Source organism: Trichosurus vulpecula, chromosome 2 (assembly GCF_011100635.1).
Source record: "Trichosurus vulpecula isolate mTriVul1 chromosome 2, mTriVul1.pri, whole genome shotgun sequence".
Lineage (NCBI taxonomy): Eukaryota > Metazoa > Chordata > Mammalia > Diprotodontia > Phalangeridae > Trichosurus > Trichosurus vulpecula.
In genome coordinates this window covers 131,198,687-131,222,358 of record NC_050574.1, presented here as the reverse complement: position 1 = coordinate 131,222,358, position 23,672 = coordinate 131,198,687, and the positions used below count along the sequence as shown (strand labels likewise).

The 23,672-nt window shown below is 43.7% G+C and overlaps 1 protein-coding gene across 2 annotated transcripts in view; it reads left to right on the top strand.

Annotated features, from left to right (window-relative positions):
• ZBTB16 (zinc finger and BTB domain containing 16) overlaps positions 1-23,672 on the top strand; it is a 245,924-nt gene that overhangs the window by 210,506 nt on the left and 11,746 nt on the right. For both annotated transcript variants that reach the window (XM_036743349.1, XM_036743350.1), the window contains exon 5: positions 16,705-16,875. In XM_036743349.1, the coding sequence (XP_036599244.1) occupies positions 16,705-16,875 (171 nt within the window). The remainder of the gene's footprint in view (positions 1-16,704; positions 16,876-23,672) is intronic.

The window sequence follows — 23,672 nt, the reverse complement described above, 5'->3', positions numbered from 1 at the left end:
AGGTATGATCTAGCTAGGAGCCGTGAAGGCCAGCATCCTCTAGCCAAGGGAACTTGGGTTGGTCATTTTCCATTTCCTGTTTTCCTCTCCTGTGAAATAAAGGTGTTGGGCCCGATAATCTCTTGGTACCCTTCCAACTCTCACATTCTGTGATTCTGTGAGCCTAATTCCCTGCCTGCTCTGCTCTCTGAAGGTGGGTGGGGCCAGTGCCCCTAGGAAGTGTGCCTTCTGGCAAAGAGCCCCTCCTCCGTGTAGTCTCAGAGCCTCGGTACAGAAGGGGACCATATGGCCCTTTGTGAACAGATACAGTCTTCCCAGTACAGTATCTGATACTCATTGTGAGAGAGTGAGGGCCTGGATCCCCAGCATCAGCTGTCCCTTCCCTCGCTCCCTCCCTCCCATGAAACCAGCCTGCCCAGGTCTCAAGGCAGTTAGTAAGGAGGGTGTGCCCTCCAGGGTCCCCAGAAGGGTAGGAGAGAAAGGGAGCACACTTGCTGAAGCCTTGTAGTGTTGGGGTGAGCAAGAAATATTTCAGTAACATTGGCCCCCCACTCTCTGTTTCTCTGTCTGTCACACACACACACACACACGCACACACACAACTGCTGAAGTGAAGTCAAACGTCTCAAAGTCAGATCCCTTTTTAGTATGAATTTGCTGTGTCTCATTCTGAGCACTAATTCCAATTTAATTGCAAGTGGCCTGAAGCCTCTTCAATAGGAGTAACAAATGGTTTGATTTTGTAAACTTCATCAGACTGCATTTTAAATGCGACACAGTAGCCCAACTCGAATGCCAATGAAGCACTGGAGTAGTTCTCTGTTTACTAATTATCCGTTTTTACTCCAAGCCACGCTGGCTGGCTTGTCTGATTAAATCGGATTTGTGGGATAGAGAACAGCTAGCAGAGTTTTCTCTATAGTAAACGAGATTGAAACTATGGGCCGCCTGGCTGCACACTGTAAATTATATTTCCTTTTAAAGGGGACGTGTCTCTTTTATTTCTCTGGCGTCCCTCCTGCATATTAAACTTTACGGGACAGAAATGTACCCGGCTGCTTTTAAATCCAGCCTCTCACCCGCTGCCTATTAGCCGGCTTGCTTCTATCGCTTTCCCTCTCCCTGTCTGAAGAATTGGGAAGGAAATTGGAAGTTGCATGTCATGGTCCTTCCCTCTACCCCCCACCCCAACCTTTTTTCTTTTCTACCTTCTCTTTCCCCTGATCTTGCGGGGGAAGGGGGAGAAGGGCAATTTTTATTTTCCATCTCTGCCATCAAAGGTGTTAGCAGTGCCTCCAGTGAGGGCAAAACAGGTTCTCCAAAACTCAATTGAATTTATTAAACAAGAACTAATGTATCTATGGCCTAGAGAACTCAACCTGACCTGGTCCACCCTAGGTTTAGAGAGGAGAAGTTTGGAAAATCATCCTTCAGGGAAGGTGGGGGAAGGGCAGAAGAGGAGGAGGGGTAGGCAGTTAGAGGAGGGAGGGTCCTTGTCAAAATAAAAGTAAATCTATCCTTCCATCCCACTTGGAACTCCAGGTCCTCATCTGTAAAATGAAGGGCTGAGACTGGATAATCCCAGAGAATGCCTTCAGCATTGTGAAAGAGTCACCGAGGGAGCTTGACATGGGAGGGCTGGGGCAATTTGAGGCAGAGAAGGAAGATTGTCCTGTTGGCCTGGCTCCCTCTGTCAATCCCAAGGTCTGCTGGCCTGATGTTCTCCGTCTATATTAATTGCTTATTCCTTTGGCTCTAGAAAAACAACTTCTGTCCTTCCCTCCCCTCACATCTCCCTCCCTCTTCTCCCCTTTCACAAAAATAAATATATTAAAAGAGAGAGAGAGAGAGAGAGAGAGAGAGAGAGAGAGAGAGAGAGAGAGAGAGAGAGAGAGAGAGAGAGAGAGAAGAAGCAGCTAGTGATAAAGGTGTACCAGGGCTCTGCTCAGACTGTAACTGTCCAGGCTTGACCTATTCTGCCCTCATTCTTCGATATCTGTCTTTGTGTCGGGTGCTTTTTATATTTTAATTTGCTTTTGAATGTCCTGCAAAATTAATGGTATACACACTTTTTTTCTTTGGGGACCATTGTGTGCAGTACAGTACGGGAAAGCCTCTTGGTGTCTCTGATAGCCTGGTTACCGTGGGAATGAATGGCCACCACACTGTCAGTCCCATGTTCTCCCCTTTTAATTGTTGACAGTAAAAAAGCATTTAAATGCTGCTTAATTTGTAATCATCTTCTAGGGGAAAAAAGGAGAGGGACCATTAAAATGTCAGCAAAATGAATACATCCTTCTCTCTTTTTTTGTTTTGTTTATTTATCTGAGGGTGATTTTTCTTTTCAGTGCCCAGCATTGTCAGATATTTAAGTGGCTCTGAAACAATCACCATTTCCATTTTATTTTGGATTTCTCTTTCTGTCTCTCACTCTTCCTTCTCCATCTCCCACCCTCCTAGTTTCTTTTCTCTGTCTTTGTCTGTCTGTCTGTCTGTCTCTCTGTCTTTCTCTGTTGGATGGCAGTTTGTCTGTTGATCAGTCTCTCTTTTGATCTCATGTCTTTTTCTCCTTTCTCTCTGACTGCTTGTCTCTCTGTCACTCTTTCTGTCTCAGTCTCTCTCAATTAAATAATCCATCAAGCCCAAAGTATTTAAAAGTCTTAAATTTTAAACCAAGTGAAATTTTTAAAAAAGAAATACTAATTGTGTTCTCATTGGCCCCTTCCCTGTGGTAGACTCCTTGGGGATGCCTGGTTCTGGAAGAAATGGCTTCTGTAGCAAATCATAAAATGCTAGAACTGAGAAAGGATCTTAGAGATCATCTCCATTAGAACCCTTTAGAGAATCCCTCCATTTTATAAATGAAGAAACTGAGTTCTTGTACCCATTTGGAGCTTCCACATTTCTGGAAGGGAAGGGTTTACCTTGAAAGACTAACCCTTTCATTTTAGAAAAATGAAGATTTAGAAAGATGAAGAAAAACTTATGGTTTTCTTCATCACCAGGTTTCTGAAGGGCCCTGGTAGAAAGAATCTCTTCCCCTTTGGTGGCCCTTCATTTAATCTAAGCAGACTCATAGAACTGGCCACTTCTGGAGTCCCCACTTCACGGGCCTGGTCAGTTCTAGGGGGTCTTAAGCAGGCAGGTTAGGGTCCTATAAGGGGACAGGCACCGAAGGATCTCACAAAGCAACTCCCTTCACTATCTATCATATCAGAAAAACTTTGTCCCCATGAAAAACAAATGATTTTTTTTCTCTCTCTACAAGGTCAGACCCTGTAGGAAAAATGGTTTAATAAATATGTTGTAAAAATAAGGATGATCAATTCTCACCTGTCAGTACCTCTCTGCCCCAACTTTTCTAGTTTTCATAATCTATAATGTAAAGGTCAGGGGATCAGAGTCTCAGATAACATCTAGGCCTAATTAATGTCTTATTCTTTTCATACTTCACTTGGATTTCACTCTCAACATCTCTAGAAGTACTGAATCCAGGGACTCTGGAGCTACATTAGTGCTATATATAGCTGAATGATCTCAGCCCAAACATTGACATAATGATACTGCCTTGCAGACAGATACAAGCCCATCAGTGCTTTGGGTCGGTAACAATCCACAGTAGAACAGGAAGGAGCAATCAACATAGGTTGAATCAATTTCATTCTTTGTGCTATGCAGGTAGAGGAACCTGCAGTGTTAGGCTAGTTACACATTACAGACACAGGCTAGTAAATCCTTTGTTCTTATCTGCAAGGTTTGCTGAATTCAGATAGGAGATGGTATGCTTCCTCAGGATTGTTTTATATTGTTTATATGATTGCTTGTGATGTCACCCTCTCTTTACTATATAGTTTAAAGGCGGGAGAGTGGGAGGGAATAAACATTTATTAAAGGCCTACTATGTGCCAGGCATGATGCTTTACAAATATCATCTCATTCATTTATTAAAGAAAACATTGAGGGAAACTTGGGTACAAGTAAGATGCCCCGTGATGATAGCCAACTTATTTTAAGATTTTATTTACAAGCCTTTAGTGGAAGTAAAGTTCCAGGCCTACTTCCATGTAGGGAAATCTCCTTTTTCTTTGGCCTGGATGGGAAAATCTAGGCAGGCACTCACACTCCCAGGGTTTCTTGGAGCTCCTCCTCCATACTTATCACCCTCCCTGGTCTCACCGTGGAGGTGTCTCCCTTCACTGATGCCCCAGTGGTGCCTCTGGATTCAGCTTCCTTAGGGATCAGGCCTCAGTACCCCTGGGTTGGTCCCAGCGAAGCTACTGAAGGCAGCTCCTTACTGCCACTCAGGGCTGTTGAAGTTAGTCCAATTTTTCAATCGAGGGCCAATTAGTTTCACAAATGGGGGCCCTGTGGTGCCAGGGCGCATTTGTTCCAGGCCTGAGCACTGGCCTGGCGGCATTGTCCTGCCTCCCACCCCCGGGAGAGGCCATTGTCCTCACCCCCAGCGGGCGCTGCTTATTGCTGATTTATATAGGCAGGCATCCTGCCGGCTGCAGGCTTCACAGACACAGCTGGCTGAGGTGCTTAAGGCCTCGGACCCAGTGACCTTTGCCCCAATCCTGCTGTCATTTTGAAAGTTACAGACCAGAGGGCTGCATACTTCTCCGGATTTACTTTACACCCTCGCCTCCCACCCCCCAGCCCCATATACATAGACACCCCTGCTCCCTTTCTCTTTCTCCACCCCCCTCTCCCCCTTGTGGTGCAGAGTTTTGTCCCAGGGATAGGACAGGAAAGCCTAGAGAAAAGGATTTTTTTTCTTTAGGTGTCTTTATGTGGTTGATGAGTGGACAGCGATGGTCTCCTTGTAACTTGATGAAGGGGGCTTCCTCAGCTGATGAAATGTGAAAGCCTCTCCTTCATTAGTTCTATCTCAATGTGATAATGAGGACGAATAGCCTGGTGAATTCTCGGCTGTCTGGGGGCACTCAGATCTCACCTGGACGCACATGTCCTTCCCAAAGCACCTCCACTGCCAGATCCTCTGTGAAATCTTCATAAAGAACCAAAGGTTTAGAGCTCAAAAGGACCTCAGAAAGCCATCCGGTCCACCCCCAACCCCATTTTACAGATGAGGAAACTGAGACAGGTCATAAGTGACAGACTTGATAATCAGGTGAGTGAGACTGGATATGTTTACAAGTCTGGGATGTGTAAAGGATAAAGGCTACCCTCTGCAGGTCCAAGGTCTAATCCTGGATCCATTACTAACCCAATAGGACCTTGGGCAAGTCTTCATTATTTGGGCCTTGGTTCCCTCAACTGCAAAATGAGAACATTGACCTAAATAACTTATAAAGTGTCCTCCAAGTCCAGCATTCCATGATTCCGTGAAAGTCAGCGTTGTGCGTAACTTGACGGTATAGTTCAGGTCTAGTTTTTATTAGGCTTTCCTTTCTCCCCCTTCATTTTGTTGTTTCTCTGTCCTTGAAACCAGAGTCAGCTTTCTGCCTCTCTCTCCCTCTGTCTCTGTCTCTCTGTCTCTTTCTGTCTGTCTCTGTTTCTCTCTCCCTTCTGTTTCCTCTCTTTTCCTTCTCTCTTCTATCTATTTGTTGGAGTGATTGACAAAATTAGTAAATCCATTCATGTTACTTTTATTGTGTGAGCCTCAATAAATCCCCCATGTCCAAGGCACACCTTAATGAGCTAGTGAGCTGACAAATTTGTTTACTGTAGCTGGAGGTGCCGAGTAATGAAATGCACTTGTGTCTGCCGCTCCCTGCTAAACAAATGCATGGTTTTCCAGAAGCCAGATCTGTTCTACTTTGCTCAGCTGCTGAGAGGCTGCTGTCACAAACCCCAAGACCATGAAAGTTTTTTTAATATAATTTTTATATAATTTTATGTAATTGCTTAGTTTAAGATAAATTTTAATTATCTCCTTTCCTTCTTCCACTATTAAAATAATTATAACAAAAACAATAATAAAAGCATCTCTTCTCTTCCTCGTTATAATTGAAAATGATGTAGCTGTAGTGTTCTGGGAAGACTTTCAGGCTTATCAGAAAAGAAAAAAACTTGGAAAAGAGGACCATAAGAGACTAGAATCGATGAAATCAGAATTGACAAGGGAGCTTGGTGCTGATCTCTTTAGCTTGCTCACTATCCAGGCTACAAGGTTAAAGTTACCCAAATAGCAGATAATTTTGATCTTAATTGCCCTACCAAAAATATTTTCCTAGTCTGCATTGCCTGTGCCCTGAGAGAGACCAAAGGTAAAAAGAAAATTGTGGGAATGATGGTCTCATTTACTGACATCAGTTATTTTGAGAGAGTTGGTGGTGGTCCCTGGCATTGGGTTAGAATTCCATTGGTGCCCCTCCCAACCACTCTCCCTAGCCCTCTGATGCATGTGAAAGCAGATAGAATCAAAGGAATTGGTGAGAAGGGAGAAATGGCTTTTCTTTTCTTTTTTTTTTCTTTTGCCTTCTCCCCGCATCCTCTTAGGATTCAGACAGAGCTTTATAGTTCCCTTGCTGTGAGTCAGCCCTGTATAGCCTCGCCTCCTTCCTCTCCTCTCCTTTTCTGTTTCCTCTCCCTCTCTTTCTCTCTCCATCTCCTCTCTCTTTCCCCTTCCTTTCTTCCTCTCTTTCTCCTCTCTCTTCTCTTTCTTCCTCTCTATCTCTCTTCATTTCCTTCTCTTTCTTTTTCCCTCTCCCCACTCCATCAAATGATGCAGCTTTACTGCATTCTAGAGCAACAACTATGGAAAATGGCAGGGAGGAGAAGCTCTGTCTGATGGGCTAATAGTGGGGTGGTGGTTATGGCTGCTCAAGGCACCTTGGGAGGGAGCAGGCCTCAGAGGCAGAGAAGGCAGATGGAAGCGTGCCTCTGAGCAGTCCATCTACCCCCTCATCTCCAGGCCTTGGACCATTGGGGTGAGCAGTTCTGGCTGGAGAGGTCATTCTTCTTGACCCTAAGGCAGAGGGAGTGGGGTGTAGAAAGCAGTATTCCATGCGTCAACACGCATCTACAGAAAGCAATCACAACCCACTTACCAAAAAAAGCTCAAGTATATTTAGATCCCTCTGCTCTTTTGATTAAGGAAATGCTTCTACCAGGAGATAATAAGAGCCTTGCTCAGAGAAGGTGTAGCACCTGAGCGTCTTCTCCAGCTGCGTACCACTCGGATCCTGCTCCCTTCTTTTCTATTAAAAAGCTAATTGGTATGGAAATGGCGCAGGTGTAAACATGAGGGTTTTTGTGTCTCATCACTTGAGATCCAGTCATCACCTGGGTGAAGTAAACACCCCCATTTGTGTGTCACTCCCCCTCCACCCCCAAAACACACCCTGGCTGCCCCTCCCTCTCGTCCCTGCTAAAATTAAACTTGTTTTAAATAGGAATGTGTCTGTGTAAGTGAATCCTGCAGGCCTGGGAGCCCAAGCTGGTGGAGCTATGTCTTGGCTCAGTCAAGGCCCTGGCTACCTGGAGAGGAGGGCTCCCTCCTGCCCTGCAGGCTTGTTGTAGAGGAAAACCCTGAGCAAACTCTCAAGAACTCCATGAATGGATGCTGCTATCGCCACTTTTGTTACTGTTTTAGTCACAGAATCATAGTATCTCAGAGTTGAAAGGTAGGTTTTCCATGCATCAACTCACTGAGCCTCATGGCAGTCCTGTAAGACAGGCACTGCAGTTGTTCTAAGGTCCATTGTATAGATGAGGAAACTGAGTTCCAGAAAGGTTAAATGATTGGTCACGCAGTTAGTAAGTGAGTCAGAAGAGGGATCTGACTCAGGTCTTCTCAACTCCAGATCTAACCCTCTACCCATTAGTGTCTTTCCAATCAATCAGCAAGTGTTTATTAAACACCTTCTGTATTCCAGGCACTGTGCTAAGTGTTGGGAGTTCAAAGATAAAAAGTAAATAGGCCTTGCCTTCCAGGCACTTATCAGAGACCAGGACAGTGTATAAGTACATTGCAAATTATTTGGGGGTAATTGGGTGGGGGAGCGAATAGTGTAGGGGGAGGGGGAGAGGAAGGGCTTTCAGTGGGAACTGATTTGAGGTTGGAAGGAACCTAGGAATTCTAAAGAGAAGCGAGTTGCTGCAGGCAGTGGGGGACAGCCAGTACAAAGCGTAGAGATGCATGCTGGGAAGAAGTCATCCACCCTCTCCTGAAGGACCTCTGGTGATGGGGATCTCATTACCTTTTAAGGAAGGGTCGCTTATTTCCATTTTTACATGCTCCTCCTTATTAGTAGGTTTTTCCTTCCTTCTACCAATGTTGAATCTGCATTTCTGAAACTTTGACTGATTACTTCTCATTCTACTTTCTGCGGTCAAACAGATCAGATCTGAGAGCCTTTTAAACACTGGAAGCTGCTGTGCCAACGGGCTCAGGTCATCCTGGGGGCTGTAAACATTGTCACTGGCCCTACCCACATTTCTCGGAATCCTTCTTTGTGCCCCCTCCTCAGACACACTCACTCCCGCCTGCTGCCCCCTTCCATAGTCTCTGGCCCACTCAAAGCTCCCATCAAGGCACGGGGCCCGTTCAGAGCCAACACTGTGTGAACAGGGCAAGTGAATTAACCTCTTTATACCTCAGTTTTCCTCTTCTCTATAATGGGGATGATAATATCTTGGTATCTACCTCCTGTGAGGGTAAGGATGTTATTGTTCACACCTCCTCGGCGTCTCTCTCATATGTCCCCTTCTCCCTACTTGCACAGCTGCCACCCTAGTTTAGACCCTCCTAACCCTTACCTTGACTATTGCAAGGGCTTCCTGATGAGTCTCACTCCCTGAAGTCACCCGTCTCACCAAAATAACATCCCCACCCTAGTCAGAATCACATTCCAAAATACATGTCACTCCCCACTTCACTGAACATCCGGGGGCTCCCTGTTACCTCTAGGACCAGACTCCTCTGTTTGACATGCAGAGCCCTTTACAACCTGGCTCCAACCTAGATTTCCTGCCTTGTTACAAACCAGTCCCCTTCACTACCTCAGGGGTCCAATCAGTGTAATAATATGTAAGTGTTTATATAGCTGTTTAATGTTTGCAAGGTTGCTTTACAAGTATTATCTCATTTGATCGTCACAACAGCCCTAGGATGTAGGTGGTGCTGTTTATAGCACCCATGTTATGCATAATAAACTGAGGCAGATAGGTAAAGTGACTGGCCCAGGGTCACAAAGCTAGTGAGCGTCTGGGGCTAGATTTGAACTCAGGTCTTCCCGACTGCTGGTCCCACTGTGCCACCCAGCTGTCCGTAGCCCTCTGGCTATCTCCCATCTCCACGAATTCCGTAGGCTGTCCCCCAAACCTAACATCCCCTCCTTCCTCATCTCTCCCTCTAAGACCTCCCACCTGCCTCCAAAGCCCAACTGCCCTTCTTCTCCAGCCTCCCCCCTGAAATGACCTTGTATTTTTTCTGTATGCATTTTGCACATGTGTCTGTCACCTTCTCTGGAAAGACTGCTCCCTTCTTGAGGACAGGGATTGTTTCATTTTTGAAACTAGCCCGGTGCCTGACACGTAGCAAATACTTAATAAGTGCTTTCGGTAGATTGACAGAATAAGGTGATACATGCAGGGTGTCCCGAAAGTCTTAGAGCAGTTTTAAGTTTAAACTATGGAACTTGAAGCTTAAAAGTGTATATGAAATTCTTTGCAAACCAAATACCCTATGAATGCTAGCTATTCTTAGGAATCATAAGCAACTAGTAGATAGACCAATGGGTGCCAGAATCAGGAAAAGTCGAGTTCAAGTTTGCTAGTTGTGTGACCCTTAACCTCTGCCTCAGTTTCTTCATATGTAAGATAATGGCCCCCACCTCACAGGGTTGTCGAGGGGATCGAATGAGATAATATTAAGGAGCTTAGCACAGTGCCAGGCCATATAATAGGCTCTGTATAAAGATTAGATATTTGGGGACTTTGGAACTAGAAGGGAAGAAGGACTTTTCAAGGTTTGGTATCCTTGTTATGCAAGAGAAGATACGGACCCACAAAGGTGGGATGGTTTGCCTTTGCTCTCCCAGCTTCAAGATGCTTTCTAGGAGCAGGTCTCTTAGAGGGAAGGGGCCCTTCACATATGGAAAGTTGAGAGTAGTCAGAAATCCAATCTGGCTGTGACAACAGCTCCCTCTGGTGGTCTCGGTCCAGGCTTTCGAACCTCAGTTTCTCCACCTATGAAATGGGCCTGATATTTCTCAGTCCCCTTTGTTGAGGCACTAGGTGGATCCAGAGATTTGGGGGTAGTGGGGAAGAAGGGAAAAGTATGCATGGCATGTTTTCCCAAGACCATCAGAATTCTGCTAGCCCCTCTGCACATCTACTGAAACTAATGAATTGCTAATACAATTTTCTAGATAATTTTATTTCCGTAGTCCCACATTTTAATGTGTTTCCAAAAAGCCAGCATTTATTTGCTTAATCTCCCAGCTTAATACGATCTGCCCTGACTCATCATAGATGCGGAACAATCAGCTAGGCAGAAACTACAACAAATTGTTTAATAACTCAAGTCTATTCTCTTGATTTTTAACTTGCATCCACTGGTAGCTTTTCTTTTCCACCCCGCCCCCACCCCCTACTTCTGTATTTTAAAATGATTTTACTCTTTTTATTGTCTCATGGGCAAATGGGTAGAAAGAACGGGAGTGGAGACAGCTGTCTCTTCTTTCCCTGTCTCTCCACTCTGCTTTATCAAGCCTGTTAGCCTATTCATTGGGTAGGGGAGAGTCTTAGAGTGTTTGTTGCCCAGGTTAAGAGTGTGTGTGTGTGTGTGTGTGCGCGCGCGTGTGCACGTGTGTGCGAGCGCGAGCATGTGTGTGTGTGTGTGTGTGTGTGTGTGTGTGTGTACTGTGGAATCGAATAGAATTCAAATCTGTAAGGTTTGAAGTTGTAACGTATGATTGTGATGGAATACTGCTGTGCTATAAGAAATGGTGAGCTCAATGATCTTAGAAAAACATGGATAGACTGGCATGAAATAACGAAGATTGAAATGAGCAGAATCAAGAGAATGCTGCATACAGTAAGTGCAATATTGTTTTAAGAACAATAAGTGACTAAATGATTTTGAGTGACTGAGTAATTGTGACTATTATAAATACCCAAATTAACTACGAAGGACATATGAGGGAAGATGCTATCTGCATCTAGAGAAAAAAAATGATAAGTAGAAGTATGTATAGAATGATTTTACATGTGTCCACACGCATAGACACATACATATTTGTGTCTAATGGTAGTCATCTTTAGGGTGGGGGAGGAAGAAAAAAGAAAAAAAGAAATTTACATGATAACTTTTTATATATTTAAAAGGAATAGCAAGTTGTACATGATAGATTTTCAGTTTTGTGTGCAATCATCTTTTTATTATGCTGTGTTATGGAAATGCTTGTTTTATTCCATAAATTAAAAATAAAATAATTAAAAATTTAAAAAAACTATAAAGAACTTTACAGCTCAGCTTATTTTCTCCCCCTTCCCCTCCTCTCAGAGAGACACTAAAGCCCAGCCAGGTTCAGTGACTTGCCCAGAGACATACAAGTGGTAAATAGTCAAGCTGGGATTTTAAACTCCAGTCCTTTTACTCAGATCCAGCATTATACCATCCTACCTCTGAACCAAGTAAGAAAGAGAAGGGCAAGAAAAAGACGTGGCTAAAAGAGGCAGAGACGGGGTGGGAATGAAGAGTGTTAGGGAATGTGTGGTGAGCAGTGCAGGGTTTTTTTTTTTTCTGCAACAAACGAGCATTTGTAGGTTTTGTAACCTGTCTACAGAGCTGAGCTGTAGCAAAGGATTGATCAGCTGGGGTGGGGGTGAGTGGAGTGGGAAAAAATGGGCTCTCCAGACAAGCTGTTCATCAAGAGGCCCCAGGAAGGGTGACTTTGAAAGCCTTAGGCCAAGGGAACGGAGTTCTGCAGATGACAAAGGACTCGGGCTACTTGTTGCCTTACACACTAGGCCTGGCTTGCTACAGTGGTTTCCTGGGTTGAGCTGTAACGGAAACTGAGGGCCTCAGTTTCTCCCTCTGCAAGATAAGAGATCTTGACTAGATGATCACCAGATCCCTTCTCTCTGTGATATTCCTTTGTTGTGACATACCCAGAGTAATCACCGAATCATGGATCCTTTCAGGAAAAAACACCTCCGAATGCATTGTATTTCAAGGCTGTAGGTACATGGACATTTGGTCTTCTTTGGCCCAAGTGATCTTTTTTTTTTTAAGGTCCATGTGTTTTTTTTTTAATGTTTCCCTTAATATTTTATTTTTTCCAATTACATGTAAAAATGGTTTTCAACATTCGTTTTTATAAAATTTTGAGTTCCAAATTTCTTTTTCCCTCCCCCAAGACAGCAAGCGATCTGATGGAGGTTATATGGCATAAATAAATGATCTTTGAAAATGTTCCTCCACCACTGATTGTTTGAGCTTCTGGTTTTGACTTAGGGGCCTTTTTAAGGGGAGGTAGTGGTGATACCGTGCCTACAGACTCACCTGCAGGCAGCCAGGCAGCTTGAGGACCGTGATGGTTTGATGGACAAAGCACCGGACCTGGAGGCAGGAGGACCTGTGTTCAGATCTGGTCTCAGATATTTACTAGCCGTGTGATCCTACATGAGTCACTCAACCTCTTTCTCGGTTTCCTCAGCTGTAAAATGGGGACAGTAATTGCACCCGTCTCACAGGGTTTTTGTGACGGTCAGTTGAGATAATAATTGTGCTTAACACAGAGCTTCGTACATAGTAAGTGCTTAATATATGCTTATTCCCTTCTCCTCTCCCATGCTACTCCCATACCTTTAGAAAGAATTGCTGATAAGTTTTGTTATTGAAACTTGTTGATGATAGGAGTGGCTGATGGTCCTTGCACCTCCCTTTTTCAGCAGACCAGTCAATCAGTAAGCATTTATTAAGTGCCTACTGTGTGCCAGGAGTGAAATGATTTCTGTCTTCAACGGGCTTTTGGCTGGGGGTGGGGTGGGGTGGGGGGAGGGTGCCTTTCTCTTCACTCTGGATGGAATAAAACCAGTGACCTTCATTTTCTCCCAGAGATGTTGCTGGAGCTAGAGGGCCTGCAAGTCTCCAGGTGGGACTCACTTTTGTTGTTGTTGGTCAGTTGTTTTCAGTCATGTTTGACTCTTCCTGACCCCATTTGAGGTTTTCTTGGCAGAGGTATTGGAGTAGTTTGCCATACTCTCTCTAGCTCATTTGTCAGAAGAGGCAAACTGAGGCAAACAGAATTAAGTGACTTGCCCAGGGTCACACAGCTAGCCAGAGTCTGAGGCCAGATTTGAACTCAGGACAATGAGTCTTCTTGATTCCAGTCCTGATTCTCTGACCACTGCACCACCTAGCTGCCCCAGGAGTCACTATATAAACTCAAAGTCCAGTACTTTGTCCAGTACTAAAGCCAATACTAAAGCCCATTAGTTATTAGAGAAGAGAAGAAAATCTGTCACAGAATGTATGGGACCTTGAGCATGAGAAGGGGATAACGTTGATAAGAGTGCCAGTGGGGTTGGTTCTGGTTTCTTTGCTGCCTCCTTTTACTCTTATCCATTGTCTCCTCTACCGATTGTGATTGGGCTTCTACCATTCCATTGAACCTCTTCTCTTAGAGGTCGCAAGGGACAGCCTAATCACTCAATTCAGTGACCTCTTTCTTCAGTTCTTATTCTTGACGACCTCTTTGTACCTTTTCATGATCTTGACCACTCTTTCCTATGGGATGGTCTACCAGTCTTTGGGTTCAGTCCTACCGTACTCCGCTGGTTCTTCCTGACCCCTTAATGTGAGTGTTCTCTAAGACTCTGTCCTTAGCCCACTTCACACACAGACTCGCTCTCGCTCTCTCTCTCCATCTCTCTCCATCTTTACCTTTGGTAATATCATTCCCTCTGTGACGTCAGCTGTTATCTTTGGACAGTGGATCTGCATCCCCAACCCTGACTTCTCCTTGGCTCCAGATCTCTGTCTCCTGAAGGACATTTTCACTTGGATGTCTCAACACCGCCTCGGAGTATCCAAAACTGAGTTTACCCTTTTTCCCTCAAAACGTATCCCTCATGTCGATTTCATGATTTCTATAAAATAGTGACCGTTCAGTGTCCCCAGATTTTTGCATTCTCTTTGACTCTCTGCTGTCCTTCACCCCTCATGTCCAATGAGGCATCACATCCTACTGGTTGTACCTCTACTCCTCCTGTTGCCTTTCTCCCCTTTTCTCTATTCCTATCGCCACTGCACTAGTACAGTCCCTCTTTACCATCCATCTGGACCACTGTAGATGTCTCTTAATAAATCTCCTAGTCTTTACTTTCTCCCACTTCAAATACATCCTTCCTGCCACTGCGGAGAATGATCTTTCTTAGGCATCAATTCAATCCTAAATTTTTTCTGCTAGAACCTCTTTTTTGTTTATAGAGTAGAGCCCTCTGCCTGGCATTCAAGGCCCTCTACAGTCTGATTCTGTTCTGCCATGCTAACTGCCTCTTGCTTCATGGTGGTGGTCTCAGCAAATGTGCAGTCCTGTGTTGGCCTGTATTGGCAGAAATACCCCTATTGATGAGATCATAGATCCTTCAGTATTCTCTTCCGTTACTCAGTCTTCCAGCCAAACTGGATACTTCTCTTCTCCATGTGTTTGTATTAAATGCCCTCATTTCCGTGCCTTTGTTAACAACGTTCTCTGTCCCTGGAATGCCTTGACCTGTCTCACTGCCATCTATCTTTTAAATGCTACCTTCTCTGTGGTGCCTTCTGTGAACATTGGGTTACCTCAGACTTAATTTAGCATCATCATCACCACCATCACCACCACCACCATCATCATAAGCTCTCCACAGTTACAATGCATCAGGCATTTTCTAAGCAACATACAATTATTATTTCATCTGATCTGGCAGGTGGATGCTATTATAATCTTCATTTACAGATGAGGAAACCAAGGCAAACAGAGTTTAAGTGACCTGCCCAGCATCATATAGCGTCTGAGGTCACATTCGAACTCAGGTCTTTCTGAATCCAAGTCGCTTAAATGAGGGAGACAACAAATTCCCATTTCAATGTAGAGAGCATAAATATAAAGTAAAGAAATACAAATTACACATTTGATAGATTGTACACCTACACACATGTATCTTTATATACTGCACATACACACATAGTAGCTGAACACAAGGTAGTTTGGTCAGGAGCATACCAGCAAAGTTAGAGGAGATCTGGAAAGGCTCCATGGTTCTTGAGCCTCATTGGAAAGGACGAGAAGGACTAGATAAGGCAGAAGCTAGGAAGGAGTTATGTTCTAGGCATGTGGAATGGCCTAGCTGGGAATGGTGGTGCTGGTTCCCATCAGCATTTCCCTCTTTTCTTCTCTTTCAGCACCACAGATTTTGATTCTCATTTTGAGTACTTCTGGGTTTATGTCCCTCTTATTTTTTCTGATCCTCCCCCAGAAATTGTGAGATTCCCAGTGTCCCCAGGATTTAGGACTGGCTGCCAGAGGAGGGGCCCTGCAGTGTCATACCAAAACCAGGGCCAGCAACTTAGCTAAGCCTCAGACAGTCACTATTCCTGTATCTTTGTTTGATGGCACTCCCCAGCATGGTCTCTCATTCCTTGAGGGGCTAGCCTTCTTACTGTTCCTTTTTGAGCTCAATCAGTCCAGAATAAGACAGAAATTAAGAGAAGGGAGCTATCTCCCACTTGATGTCATTGGTGGTATAAAAAGATACCAGGCCTGGGACTTTGGAAACAGAGAATTGTGAAAGATGGGGGACTTTAAATCTGAGGTTTTTCATCCTGTGGTTCAGTAAGTCCAGCAGCCAAGGAAGCAGCGGGAGGCCTCTCCCTTTTCAGATGTTCTCTGTAATTTGGCTTGGTTAGACTACACTGGGCCTCAGTTCATTTTTTGATTATGTATAGGGAATGGGTAGTAGCAAAGCACAGAGCTGCCCAGAGCCTTTATAGGATAAATTGTGCAGGTGGATAAATGTGTATGAATGCCCATAGGAAAAATGGATCCAGAATTGTAGGAGCTGTGAGTTATGATTTGGGAAGAGGGCCTGGGACCTCTTAGATACCATTCTAAAGACATTAGCTGCTGTAGCCACAAAAAACATCCGCTGAGTGCCAGATATTCCTAGGGAGAGTCTTAGAAACCATGGCCTTAATAACATCTTTCTACTTTTGCTCCAAACTGTGGCCACTGGTCCTAGGCCTCCCTGATCAGCATACCTCACGAAAGGCATGGACCTGGGAAGGAATCAGCATTGAAAGAGCATAGTGTTAAAAAAAAAATAGTGCCTGACTTCAAGGAGTTTATATTCCTCTGGGGAGGGAGGAGAGGTGGTTGTTGTTCAGTTGTTCCGTTGTGTCCGACTCTCTGTGACCCCATTTGGGGTTTTCTTGGCATAGATACTGCAGTGGTTTGCCATTTCCTTTTCCAGCTCATTTTACAGATGAGGAAACTGAGGCAAGCAGGGTTAAGCGACTTGCCCAGGGTCACACAGCTAGTAAGTGTCTGAGGCTGGATTTGAACTCAGATCTTCCTGACTCAAGTCTGGTGCTCTATCCATAGCTGCCCCATGCCTCACTTTATCTCACCATAACATGAGGGAGAGGGTTCTTATCTGTCTGCCCTGTGTCGGCAGGGTGTGGGGGCCATCCACACATGCATGGATGGGTTGGCTGACCTCCTGCTTTCTCCTTCTCTTATGCAGGCACTGACATGGCCGTCTTCTGTCTACTGTGCGGAAAACGCTTCCAGACTCAGAGCGCGCTCCAGCAACACATGGAGGTCCACGCAGGTGTCCGAAGCTACATCTGCAGCGAGTGCAACCGCACCTTCCCCAGCCACACGGCTCTCAAGCGCCACCTTCGCTCACATACAGGTAAGCCCAAGAGGGCCGGGACTTGGGAATAAGAGCCTTCCTTGCTCGGGAGGCCTAGGCTAACAATTCTTATTGTGTGCCAGTACTCCAGGGAGCCTTCACCGTGGGGAGTCAGGTGGTAGGACAGTATGGTTTTGCATGGAGTGCCTAAGGGAAATGAGCATCAGGAGAACTGTGTTCTAGGACCACATCTTTTATTGAGTCATTTTATGCTTTTGGTAGCATCAAAAATGATTTTTTCTAATGCTGTAGGATCTTCTTCTGAGAGTGGAAAGAGAGAGCGGGGCTTAACTTTCCCATAAGGACCAGTGACCCTAGTTTTCTGAAAGTCTTTTCAATAATAAGGGGCAGCTAGGTGGTTCAATGGATAAAGTGCTAGAACTGGAGTCTGGAATATCTGAGTTCAAATCTGGTCTTCAGACACTTTCTTGCTATGTGACCCTGGACAAATCACTTAGCCTGATTTGCCTTATTTTGCTCTTCTGTAAAATGAGCTGGAGAAGGAAATGGCAAACCCCTCCAGTATCGTTGCCAAGAAAGACCCAGAAGGGATCACGAAGAGTTAGACATGATTGAAAACGACTAAACAGCAGCAAGAAGGTATTATTGGTGTATTATCCCCATTTTGCAGAGGACGATGGGTATGTGATTTGTCTAGATGTCCCAGTCTGGAGGGAAGAGACTCAGCAGCAAAACTCCTGAGTGCTACCTAAAGCAAATTAAAATATAATTGGGAAATATTTAACAAAATAAATAAAAGCTCAGTAAGCCTTAGGTAATGTGACCTTGTGTGTTTCCAAGTCAATCTGCAACCCGTCGGAAGGGCCCACTTCCATTTGAGTCTGATGCCACCGTCCCAGTCCATTGTAGCTCTTGTGGAGACTTAAAAATTTAGGTAGAAGAAGCAAACCAGCCAATAATGTTACAAGTGGTAGGTGTTTACTGTGGGAAGATTGTCCTTCGCACAAGATGAGTGAATGAGTGAGTCAATCAGCGAACAAAAAAATCCCCTACTTCTTAAGCACTTAGACCATGTGTCAGGCATAGTGCTAAGCTGTGGAAATACAACCAGAAGAACAAGAAGACTGCCTCAAGGAGCTCACATTTCTAATGGGGGGACGATAGCATAGGGGAGGAACTAAAAAGAATATGCATACGGCAGCATGGTTTGGAAATGACTGGGAAGTTTGAAACACTTGGGGAGCATGAGAGGAGCAACAAAGAAAGAGGGGATTTGCACCTTCTTTGTTCCCTCGCCCTGTCCAGGACTTCATAAGAAGGTGCTTTCAAAAGTGGCATGTTTGAAAATTCCCATAGCACCACGGTTCTAGAGTTGGAAGGGCCCTTAGAAGTCATCAAGGTCATCCCCCTCATTTTATAGATAAAGAATGTGCAGGGGAAGTGACTTACACATATAATGCAGAGGAGGGGTCCCATAACTCCAAACTTAGGGCTCTTTCTACTCTACTACATTGTTTTCTAATAAGAAAGGGGAAAAGTGCCAAAGTGAGAGGAAGGGGCAGCTTTATATAGCCTTTCTTGATCTGTCTGTGATTTTCCCTTCTTACCTTGCCCTGGGCCTGCTGCGTCAGGTAAGGGCTTGTATATACTAGAAAGAGGAGACAGAGTTTGTGCTTCATCCTTACCCTGCCCCATTTCCCTCCTGCTTTCCTTAGACAGTTTGGCTCAATACACACATACTCAGTACACAATACACACATCTCCCACCCTGTGAAGTTGGATCTTTTGCAATTACTCCTGTTTAACTGTTGGGAAAAGAAGGAAGGGGTGTGTGTGTGTGTGTGTGTGTGTGTGTGTGTGTGTGTGTGTGTGTAAATGCACATTGTAAATATACTTGTATTAACAAAAGAAACTATGATCCTCCTAAGTACAGTGGTTTAGAGTGAGTGTGAGGTTGTACCTTTAAACACTGAGGAATAAAAATTTCTCTGCTGTAAACACAGTCACGTGAGTGCAGTAAATACAAGGAAGGGTAGCAAGGTGGGACAGGTGCATGAGTCAGTGAAGTTCGGGGTAAGTAGCCTATAGGAAGGTTAGAGGAGTAGAAACAGGATCAGATTAGCCCAAGGGGTTTCTTCAGGGAACCTAAACAGCATTAGTTTTATTTTTCTTTCTCCCTATGTCATTTAAATTAAGGAGTTAATCAAAGGTAGTCCTTTTTCTTCCTTTCTCATTCTCAAGTAAAAAAATATAATATTAACATCTTTTTGAATTTAGCTCTCGTTCATTCTTCGTCTTCAAAGAGGATCAATAAATTTAGCAACAGATGAACGTGTCTATCTTGTATAGGGGCCCCTGTACCTTTATGGTTTTGAGGCAGTACAGGTGCACGTGTCACCTCGTCTGACTCGGTGTATATTTGTCTATGTGTGTGTCTCTATGTCTTGGTCAGTTTTTTCTCTGTATGACAAAAATTGAGAGGTCTGCTATTTTCCTGGGACTTGTATTCAAGATGGCACAGAGAACCTTCCAAGATTTATTAAGCCAGATGACTAACTACTACACATATCTTGTGATTCACATGGGCACAAATAATCCTGCCAGAAGAAATCTAGAAAGCATTTTAAAAAATTTAATATTTTCCCCCAATTCCATGTAAAAACAATTTTTTTAACATTTGTTTTTTAAAAGTTTTGAGTTCCAAATTCTCTCCTTTCCCTCCCCCTCCCCAATTGAGAAAGCAAGCAGTTTGATATAGGTTATACATTTGCAGTCATGCAAAACATATTTCCATGTTAGTCATGTTGTGAAGAAACACAGACAAAAAAAAACAAGAAAAATAAAGTAAAGAAAAAGTACGCTTCAATCAGCATTCAGAATCCATCAGTTCATTCCCTGGAGATGGATAGCATTTTTCATCATAAGTCATTTCAGAATTGTCTCAGATCATTGTATTGTTGAGAATAGCTAAATCATTCACAGTTGATTAGAAAACATTTTTAAAGATTACAAAGTCTTGTACAAGAAACTGTAGACCATAGGGACATAGGTGATGTTTTCATCCCTGCTACCAAGCAAAGGCAAGGAACTTAGAAGGGGAAATGCAGATTTTGGAAGTAAATAGCTATAGATGAAAATGAGTCTGAGGAGAGGATTTTACTTTCTAGACCACGACTTAAAATATAGCGATGACAGGCTTCAGGTGAGAGATGGAGTTTACCTAACCTGACTGCTTGGAGTCCTGCAAATCTAATCAAAAGTGCTTTAAACTGAAGAGGAAAAGGGGAGAAATAAACTGCCTGTGTATAGAATATCCACTGAGCTACATGCCAGCAGTTACGTTGTAAAAAAAATATATCATTTAAGTTGTCAATAGTTACACTGTAAGAAAAATATTATCTTTGAGATGCCCAGAAATTCACAGGAGACAAAAATCTAAGAAAGGAGCCATCACTGAGACCCATTAGCTCAGCTATCTATATGTGAAGCCACAGAGTATGAATAACAGAATGAGAAAGAGACGAATTGGATCTCCAAGGTAGTAGATTTGGTGGGATGGGACCCATGAGTGAAATATAATTCTGGAAAAGTATCCTTTATTCAAATCAAACAGAATAGGCAAAAGGAGATGGAATAACATTGTTAAGAAGAGATATCTCATGAAGAAATTCAGGAACTGGAGGGAAGCATGGTAGAGGATCAATAGAGGCAGAAACAGAAGTGAAAATGTTGTAGGTGTGTACTGCAGACCACTGGGACAGAAAGAGGAAATACTGAGTTTAGGAAATAAATCATATTCCTGACATAGAGGCATGATTGACTTCGATGATTTCAGTTATTTGGGAATAGCCAGTCTCTGCCTCTCTCCTTCCCCCCCTGTCCTTCCCTTCCTCCTTCTCTCTCTCTCTCTCTCTCTCTCTCTCTCTCTCTCTCTCTCTCTCTCTCTCTCTCTCTCTCTCTCCCCTCCACCCCTCCTCTCAGAGCAACTAATGATTTCTTGACTTCCTTGATGAGAATTCTGTCCTTTTGAAATACAGTATCGAACAAAGGAAAAGTTTGTTCTGTATCTTATTTTCACCCAGAAGAAACTTATTGCTGAAGCAGAAATGATAAGAAATCACTGGGGAAATGACCACTTCATCATTTGGGAAAGCAGAGTTTCAAAGGATTTAGACAAAGAGTTGGGTCGATCCTGTGGTCTGCAGGGTGACACTGTGGTAGTTCCTAAAATCTGCATGGAATCCCAGCCTAGAAGAAGGGACTCTCAGGAACAAAATATTTGTCAGCACAAAAGTAACCAATTTTTATGTGGAAGAAAAAAGGGGAGTTGTCTACAGAGACCAATTTGAATACAAAGGGAGCCTGTCAGCCAACATAGATTTTTAACAGACTCAGACTCATAGAGGAAATGGAAGTCAGGACAGGTAACAAAAGATAAATACAAAAGCATTGCACATTTTTGTAAGGATAGTTATCAGGATTGCTAAAGCCAAGAATGAACTGAGGCTGGTGAGGAAAGCTAAAGAAGGGATTTTATAACCATATTGGGAGAAAGGAGATCAGAGAAGGAATAGAATAACTGATTATCCTCGAGTAATCAAAGAACTAGATGTGATGACTGAGCCTGTTAATTATCTTTGAAAAAATTGTGTTGAACAAGCACAGGTAGCTGGTGGTGGTTGCTTCGTTCTCTAAGAGGACCAAAATGACATCACTGTCAAGTTACTGTGGCAGATCAAACCAGTTTGAGCTTAGAAGGCTCTGCCACAGGTCAGGCACGAATAGTCCATGTGAACATTTGGGTTGGAGATGTATCTAAATTTGCACGTCTCACATTTCTTTTGAGCTGCCGCAATTCTCCTTTCTTCATAGAGCACAGTGCCTTCCGTAGAGCACAGGCACACCATGGTGGGTGGTCCTTTGCCAGCATCTTCTATGTCACACAATCAATTCCAATTTGAATTGGAGCACAGGTAGCATAGGCTTGGAGAAAAGCACATGTCTCCTTAAAAAGATTGAGGGGCAGGGAGAGGGAATAGAGTCTTTAGACTTTAGGCTAGAGGGCTCGACTTCAAATCTTGACCGGAAGCTAGAAGGTATTGTTAAAGGGGTTATTGCTAAACATCTTGAAAAAGACAAAGTGGCCCCAGAGAACCAGTATTGTTTCATCGTGCCAGACTAACCTCATTTCCTTTTTTGATAGGATTACTAGATCAGGAGATCTGGACAATGCAGTAGATATAGGTCACATAAATCATTAGGAAAACTTTCAACAAAGTCTCTCAAGCTAGTGTTGTAGGAAAATGGAGGGATGTGGGCTCAAACATAGATGGATTTGGAATTGGTTTAATACGAAGAACCAAAAAGTAGTCATTAATTATCTCATGATCAGTTTAGAAGGAAGTCTTCAGTGTAGTAACCCAGGAAGCCTGCTTGACAACTTTGCACATGATACAAAGCTGTAAGGGATAACTAACACACTGAATGGCAGATTCAGGGTCTACAAAAGCCTTAATAGACTAGGACACTGAACTGGATCTAATAAGATGAAATTTAATAGGGATAAAGGCAAAGTATTAGACTTGGTTTCAAAAATAAATCACAGCTACAAGTTGAGGAAGGCATGCCTAGATAAGAGTTCATTTGAAAAAAAGAGGATTTTAGCCGAGTGAAAGTTCAGTATGAGTCATTAGTGTGATATGGAACCCAAGAAAGCTAACGATTTTAAACTGTATTAAGAGAAGCCTAGTGTCCATGAATAAGGAGGTGATGGTCCTGCTGTACTCTGCCATAATCAGACCCTAACTTGTGAACTGTATCCCATTCTGGGCTGCATTTTAAGGATGACTGATAAGCAACAGAGAACGCAGAGAAGACAACCAAGGTGACAAAGGGTCTTGGCATTATGCCATCTTAGAATCACTTGAAGGAACTGGGGATGTTTCACCTGAAGGAAAGAAGATGTATGGATGTTTTGTTAGCTGTCTTTTAAGTATTTGAAGGATTGTAAAGTGAAAGAGGAAATAGGCTTGATCTGCAGGGGCCAAACTAGGAACAACAGATGGAAGTTGGTAGATGGCAGATTTGAACCTACTGTCAGGAAGAAATGGTAGACTAGATAGAACCAGAGAATAGTCATGCTGACAGGGAGAGAGAAAAAGAAAGAGAGAAAGAGAGAAGGAGAAAGAGGTTTGAGTCTATGGGTATCTATGGGAGGGGAGACCAAGTGCCCTCTCTCTAATTTCTAACAGAGCCCATTCTAACAACAGCAAAATGGGATCCCTCAGGAGGCACTGGGTTCTCCCTCATCAGAGGCTGAATGAGCACTTATCTTTTGGCTATGTTGTAGAGGCACAGCTGAGACTAGAGAGCCTCTGAGGTCTCTTCCAGCGATGAGATTCTGTGGTTCTGATTCTGTTTCTCTGTCTAGATATATATGATCTTACCGATGTGACCGGCATCTATTGAATGTGTGTATAATGTGGATGTATGTATGAAGGAGAGACAAACTTTGTAGCTTTGTGTGTCTGTCTCTAGTACCTGGGGTTGGGGGCTGGCTAAGAAAGAGAGGAAGGAGAGAGATAAGTCTGTGCCTGTGGGTATATGTGTGAAAGGAGGCGTGTTGTGCTAACTGCCTCTCAGCCTCTCAAGAGACTGCCCACTGGATAGGACAGGAGTGGAGAATAGATGCTTCCTATTTGTGGCAGCTCTGAGTTTCTTTCTCCTGCTCCTAGGCTCAGCTCTGCTCATTCAGTTTAATTCAACAGACATATATGAAGTGCTTACTATGGGTAAGACACCTCAGTAGGTGCTGAGAATAGGGAGACAAAGGTGAA